The sequence below is a fragment of the Daphnia pulex genome, chromosome 10 (assembly GCF_021134715.1).
Source record: "Daphnia pulex isolate KAP4 chromosome 10, ASM2113471v1".
Classification (NCBI taxonomy): domain Eukaryota; kingdom Metazoa; phylum Arthropoda; class Branchiopoda; order Diplostraca; family Daphniidae; genus Daphnia; species Daphnia pulex.
Genome location: NC_060026.1, coordinates 14487556 through 14494348, shown reverse-complemented (window position 1 = coordinate 14494348; position 6793 = coordinate 14487556). Strand labels below are relative to the sequence as shown.

Below are 6793 nucleotides of genomic sequence, written 5' to 3'. Positions count from 1 at the left end.
GTATTTAGTGTAAGTATTTATAAGTATTTAGTAAGTATCTCGGGACTTCGCAGGTCACCAACGAAGACAGCACGTTTACTAACATTTACCTCCTTTCGCAGTGGGACAGAAATCTACGATTCCAGCACGTTTGTCTCTTGTTCTTCGAGCTGTTTCTTTGAAAATTGCTATCAATCTTAGTGCAAACACCCTGCACCAAAGCCCTAAGTATCCATGCAACTCAAGGACGAGTCTAATGTCCAAGTTCTGACAGGATTGCAAACATTGTCTTTGACAGAGAGCTGAACAAACAACAGTTGCCAGGATTCAGCTCCTTTTTGAACTACTGGACCCGCAGGTAAATTTTATTACTTTCAAATTGACAGACTAAATTAATATTCACGCTCTACTTATCAAAACTTGTTAGCTAAATCGGGAGATGATGGGTTTCCGATCGCCTCTTCTAAAACCTTTTAAAGTCGGTTTGAATGCGTTGGTTTATTCCTTTCGTATCACAACCGGACCTACTAAGCACCTAACGAAATTGAATCAAGTTCAGCACCAATCAAAGTCTTTGGTGACTACTAGCGTCATTACTGCTCCATCGTCGTTGAAAAAGATAGAAAAGCACATCGTTTACTCCCGCCACGCAGATTGTTACCTCCACAATCAAACGGTGGTGCAGCGATTCTTCGAACGAGCTTCTTTATGGCCCAATCTTACAGCTTTGGTAAGGCCATCCATGTACCCCAATCCTTCGAAGCGAAGTTGAGTGTTTCTAATTCTAAATGCCCCCCCACCGGTTAGTAAGGTTATCACTTTTGACTGTGTTAATATTTAAGCTAATTAATTGTTGCAGGAATGTGGGCTCACAGGACGGAAGTACTCTTATGACAAGGTACGTGAATTGGTCCGCCGTTTCGGCAGTGCTCTAGTTCGAATGGGTTTTAAGAAAGGTGAAGTATTCGGAATGATTCTTCCGAACCTTCCGGAATTTCCAATTGTTTTACTCGGGGCGGCCGGCATCGGAATGCCCGTTACCACCGTGAATCCTATTTACACCGTGGAAGAAATTACGCGCCAATTGAAAAATTCAAATACCACCGTCGTCGTGACCATTCCGCAATTGACGGGAACACTCCGCCAAGTGGCTCAACTGTGCCCGGAATTACGTCGTCTTATTGTCCTGGGAAATCCTGAAGAAGGTTTCACTTCCATTTGGGAAATGTTGCAGGATTCCGGTGACCTTTTCGACGAGAACATAAAGGTTTATAAAAGACAGTTTATGTACTTTGGAGCTAACAAAGGTAAATTTCCTCTGACAGATTGATCCTTCGATGGACACATTTGTGTTACCCTATTCAAGGTATTTTTTTAAAATAATTTCCATAAAACACCAGTCATTAAACTATTTTGATATTTTTAAACAGCGGAACAACAGGTCTTCCCAAGGGCGTTTTGCTTACGAATGCAAATGTTACCGCCAACATTCAACAAATCGAGCATCCAGGAACGATGAAAGTATCTTCTTGTCCAGCAACAAACTGTAAAGATCTTCGACAAATTTCCTTGGTCACATTTTTGTAAAATTTTCGCTCGAATATTTCTTCAGGTGATGCGTCAGATTTGCAAGAGGTCTTCGTTTGTGTGCTCCCGTTTTTCCACATATATGGGATGGTGAGCGTGATGCTGACCGGCTTAGATCATGGCGCCAAGTTGGTGACTCTACCTCGTTTTGAAAGCGAATCTTTCCTGGAAAATGTTCACCAACATCGAGTAAATACAACTATAAATTTAGTGGTGACGATTTTTAGCTTTTACATTTATAAACTTTTATCGATTCTACTTACAGCCTACGATGTTGCAACTCGTTCCTCCGTTGGTTTCGTACCTCTCAGTTCGCCCTGATTTGAAATTGGATTCCTTTCGCCGATTGCATACCATCATTATCGGCGCTGCACCACTGGGACCGGCGGTTGCCAACATGCTAATCGAGCGTTTGGGCAAGCCCGATTTATTGATGCAAGAAGGTATACGAAATTAGTCGATTACACTTCATCTCTGTTTGCTGTGTTGTTACTGTGTGTTTTGATTTCCATGTTACGGGATGACTGAAACATCTTCAGTGACTCATTTGAGCCCAACAGTGAACAACAAAATCGGTTCGTTTGGAGAGCCGCTGTCTCGGACCCAAGTCAAAGTTGTGGACGTTGAGACCGGTGAATCCTTGGGGCCTGGCCAACAAGGCGAGATGTGTGTGCGGGGCCCGCAAATGATGAAAGGTTACCACAACAACGAAAAGGCCACCAGAGAAACTGTCGACAGCGATGGATGGCTTCACACCGGAGACATTGTTTATTACGACGAAGAAAATCAATTTTTCGTCGTCGACCGGTTGAAAGAGCTCATCAAAGTGAAGGGGCTTCAGGTTTGTTTACATATTTGACGGCTTTTTTCTGACAGTATAACAAAATGTCATTTTTGTATCCGTTTGATTATCCAGGTGTCTCCTTCAGAACTGGAAGATGTTATACGACGCCATTCTGGTGTTTCGGATGTCGCAGTTATCGGTGTACCAGATGAGATTGCTGGTGAACTTCCACGCGCTTACGTGGTCAAGAAGAAGGGAGTCGCGGTGTCTAAAGAAGATATCGCTGAATTCGTCGACGTCAAAGTTGCTCCTCACAAAAAGTTGAAGGGCGGCGTAGTCTTCCTCGACTCGATTCCCAAGACCAACACTGGAAAGTTACTTCGCCGTGAACTGAAAAATCTCAGTAGGCCTACGTCATCATTATGAAGTTGACTTTAATTTAGGAATCTTTTGGTGCGTTCAATCCTAGTTTTCAATGAAATTCTATTGCTACAGTTCCTTTGTTAATGTTTTTGCTTGTCCGCATTCGCGTTAGTAACAACTTCTGTTGAATGTATTCTACCCTAGAAATCGGTAATACTATTTGTTATTTCAAGATTAAAGCAATTAATATGAAAGTACACTGTCACTTGTCACTTTTTTCAGGTTGGATTATGAAATTAGGGGTTAGGTAGAAGCGTAAACGTGCGTGAGAAATTTTAAGAAAATAATAAACCAATTATGAAAGAAATTAAGTAAAATTTGCACCAGCCAGGCCTCTAAAAAAAATCGTTAATTTAATGTTTTTTTTTGTTTTATTAGACATTTTTCTCATTTGTTTAACAATGATTTTTTTTCTGATCCTTACGTATATATGACGTTGCCATCAACAATTCGCGCTTTTTATTCGTGACGTCATCAATTTGCATATCAATTTGCATATCCCATCCCATTGTTTTGCGGGGGAAGCACGGACCCCATCTCCATATTAATTACACAGTGACAGCGGCGCCATCTCTCAGAGATATCTGATAGATGGCTCTGATTGATCAAAACAAAAACTTTGAAATATTTCGCGCCTTGCAGCAGACGACTATCGTCAGAATATCGTTATCGAAAAACAAGAAAACGTTGATCATGGATTTCAACAAAGAACACTATTTAGCTCGAATTAGACAAAAACTTCAAGAGGATGGCGTGAAATTATGGATTTCACCATATTTCGTAGATAATAAGACCAGTGTAGAGAACTTGCAGGTAAAAACATTTTTTATAGTCATTGAGTTGAAATTCTAAAAATCAGATTTCATGTTACAGGAATTGGCAATGAATCTTTCTGATATGCTCGCTATACCATGTAATGCCATTCTTGTCATGTTAACTACTCTGCAGTCCCATGCTCTTGAAAAACTTGCATCCAGGAATCAGTTCCAACAAACAGGAATGGCCACATTACGGACAAAGATTGTTGGAGGTTCTGACGCACAGAATAACATTGTCATATCCTTGAATGAATCTGGAGAATCTTTAAAAAGAAGAATTATATCTGAAATGAACCATCCATCTACAACTAGGTACGAATGATTTTAATATTTTTTAAAAAATTTAATTTCCTGACTTTTTTACCAAATCATATTAATTTGTGGTCACAGACTAAAACTAATTTGCAGTGGATTGATTCTGGATGATTCTAAAAGTTTGCAAGCTCAAAAAGTCACCAATAACTCCCAGATTCTTGCCATTATCCTTTCATGTGATCCAGCATCCCAGAAAGTAGATACTAATTTTATATTGTGTATGACTTTAATGGTAAAATAATTTCTCCTCTAGATGGAAGAAAGAATATTCCAAGAAGTTGAAATGATCAAAGCTGATGCTGACCTGTTGGCAAGTCAGGAGGATGAAAACTATCTCAGAATAGCTGATCAATCGGGAAACATTATTGCCCTGCCATTTGAAGAAAAGAAATCCTTGGCTGTAGCCATGGCCCTGCATGAAAAAGGCCGTTCTGCTCTTAAACGGAATCAAGTGTCACTTGCTTTAACACTATTTCACGAGGCCGATTCAAAATTCAAGTAAAAATATCTAAATAATTTGCCACTCTTTCCAGTTTTTCAACGAAGACAATATTACAGTGCTTGTAGATCGGAATTACTTAGAGCAGTAGACAACGCTGCCCTACTAAACTTGGACATTGCTTGGTGTTATCTTCTACTCGGAAATGCAGCCGATATCCCCGATGCTGTTGTCCGTTTGAACCAATGCGAGCAGTCCCTCTACAAAACCTATGGAGCACAGATGGAACGTCTCCTAACCCTGAAAGGATCTACAGGTTTTTCCCACAGCTATTTATTTCTGCTTTTTTCGAGTTAATTCCTCATACATTCCTTTTTATCTATCAGGCAACGAAGCTGTGTTATTTTTACGGCTCCACTTACTCCAGGGAGTAGTGGCATTCCATCAAGGGAAAACGCTGGAGTCGATCAAACTTTTGAATCAAGCCAAGGAAGAGATCCAGAAACTCACCATCAACGATGGCGATTTGACTCAGTTAATTGGCCTAGGTGACTAATCATTTGCAGCTCATCGATGTGTCAAATGTTTTATTAGCATATTTGTGTTTACATAGGCTTCACTTTGTCTGATGCACGACTTAGTTTGCGCGCCTGTAGGGGTGATTTGAATGCGGCTTGCGTGTATTTGCAGCGGCGCGAAGCCGAGAGAGAGGAGCGCTTGAAGAAAGAAGAGGAAGAAGAAGAACGCGATCGAGAGCGCAGGAAATTGGGAAAGACGGCCAACAACCAGTGGGTCAATCTTGGTTACCTCAACACTATTGTCCAAATGGGATTCGAGCGATCACGGGCTGCTGAAGGATTGAAACAAACGAATAACGACATCAATAGGACATTGGAATTTTTACAAAATGATTTTGACTCCTTCGGGACAGACGATGCTTCTACAGGATATTTTAGTGAAGAATCCCTCGCTCAGGTAAGATTTTTAACAAAGTTCGTGGATCGTTTTGCATTAACAAATTTTTTCTCAGGTAATATCGATGGGGTTTTCAGTTGAGAAAGCCAAAGAAATGCTTGAAAAGCATAACGGAGATGTGGAACGTGCAGTGGAGGAACTGGCATCGAATCTTGGCCGACCAGACGATCAACCCGTCGCAGGTATTAGCATAATTTCGGTGGTTTTGATTGATACAAATTAATTTCTCAATGTGTTTTTAGGGACGTCAAGAGATTTCGAGAAGGTGGAAGCTACCAGAAAACGTAAAGAAGAGACGAAGAAAGAAAAAGCAGCTTACAAACGTCTCGCCAAAGACATTCCGAGAACGGAAGAAGATCATTTGGATACTGGCCTTGAATTAGAATCAGAGTATCTTCATAAGTACTTGAGTTTTTTAACTTCTTAAATTTCGGTCCCTAAATTTGAAACCCCTCCCACCTGAAAACAAGATAATAAATACTTTTTCGGTTACACATAGATGTCGTGAAAGACACGGTTGTTATATATACTATTGGGTAAGTCGAACTTCTAGAAAGAAAGTCCTTGGGAATTGGATAAGATCAATGTTTCTTTCTTGCGAGGTTCCCCGGCTTGTTTTCACAGAATATAAATTAGTTCATCCGGTTCGCGCATTATTCAAAACACGTTTCCTTATTATTATTTTGGCTGTTTCCTTCTAGTTGCTGCTGCGGGTATCATCCGTTGCGAAATGTCGAGCAATGTGAATAAGTGTGCCCGTATTTGCGCTAGCAGAGCCAAAACATGAAACCAACCGGATAATCTTAATATTCTATTGACCAATGTGAAGAACCTCGTTTTGATTCGTCTAGAAAAAACCCAAGACATTTGAGCAACGGAGAGAAGATGATATCAATTCTGCAGTTTCAGCAATTCAGGATATTGTTTCAAATGCGCAGTTTTAGTTTTTGAATATCGCACAAAACTCTCCAAGGCAAGCTCATTTGATAGGGTTCTGCAGTTTCAAATAATCCTCGATGACGTGAAATGGCTGATTCATCGTGATTCATCACCGGCCAATTTATACGTTTACCGTGGTAAGTGGGAAAATAGATCTAGTCCTCCTGTTGATTTGAATTAAACAGTATTTCTTTTTTATATTTTTTAAAATTATTATTTACAGTCACGCGCTGCTGAAACACGAGACGTTTCTGTTGTTGGATGGCGGATCGGCGCCCCCATTTTCCTCGCGTGCAACAGCTCTTCTGCGAAGAGATTAAAACGCGATAGGAGGAACGACGAAACGCATTCGGGCTCTTTTCACGCGTTCTTCAACGGCTCAAAGGTTTTTTTTTTTTTAAATTTTACTTGTTTCCCATCCGATGTTAATTGCTCGTTCTGTTGTTGCCCCCCACCTTTTCGCCGACACTGCTGTGCTGTGCCACATTGACTCATGCCAGGGTTGCCAAGAACGGAATAACCAGTCACCCAACG

The 6793-nt window shown here is 40.7% G+C and overlaps 2 protein-coding genes across 2 annotated transcripts; both read left to right on the top strand.

Moving 5' to 3' along the window:
• The first annotated feature begins 59 nt into the window (after window positions 1-59).
• LOC124203935 (4-coumarate--CoA ligase-like) lies at window positions 60-2967 on the top strand. The gene is made up of 9 exons (XM_046600839.1): window positions 60-337; window positions 407-709; window positions 839-1246; window positions 1305-1345; window positions 1410-1525; window positions 1592-1755; window positions 1832-2009; window positions 2079-2407; window positions 2483-2967. The coding sequence occupies exons 2-9, from the start codon at window positions 419-421 to the stop codon at window positions 2774-2776; spliced, it is 1821 nt and encodes a 606-aa protein (XP_046456795.1). The 5' UTR covers window positions 60-337; window positions 407-418; the 3' UTR covers window positions 2777-2967.
• A 382-nt stretch (window positions 2968-3349) lies between these two features.
• Window positions 3350-5818, top strand: LOC124203934 (NEDD8 ultimate buster 1-like). Its single transcript, XM_046600838.1, has 9 exons — window positions 3350-3586; window positions 3647-3903; window positions 3982-4102; window positions 4160-4404; window positions 4465-4661; window positions 4732-4893; window positions 4959-5320; window positions 5376-5502; window positions 5563-5818. Exons 1-9 carry the CDS (start codon window positions 3365-3367, stop codon window positions 5745-5747), a joined length of 1878 nt encoding a protein of 625 aa, XP_046456794.1. The 5' UTR covers window positions 3350-3364; the 3' UTR covers window positions 5748-5818.
• The last annotated feature ends 975 nt before the right edge of the window (window positions 5819-6793 follow it).

Excerpts from the sequence above, each read along its gene's own strand:
- LOC124203935 (XM_046600839.1), top strand. The coding sequence starts at position 419 with ATGATGGGTTTCCGATCGCCTCTTCTAAAACCTTTTAAAGTCGGTTTG. Across the intron at positions 1,247-1,304 it reads TTTTCGACGAGAACATAAAG|ATTGATCCTTCGATGGACAC; the intron begins GTTTATAAAAGA and ends TTCCTCTGACAG. Across the intron at positions 1,346-1,409 it reads TTTGTGTTACCCTATTCAAG|CGGAACAACAGGTCTTCCCA; the intron begins GTATTTTTTTAA and ends ATTTTTAAACAG.
- LOC124203934 (XM_046600838.1), top strand. The coding sequence starts at position 3,365 with ATGGCTCTGATTGATCAAAACAAAAACTTTGAAATATTTCGCGCCTTG. Across the intron at positions 4,405-4,464 it reads GAGGCCGATTCAAAATTCAA|TGCTTGTAGATCGGAATTAC; the intron begins GTAAAAATATCT and ends ACAATATTACAG. Across the intron at positions 5,321-5,375 it reads GTGAAGAATCCCTCGCTCAG|GTAATATCGATGGGGTTTTC; the intron begins GTAAGATTTTTA and ends ATTTTTTCTCAG.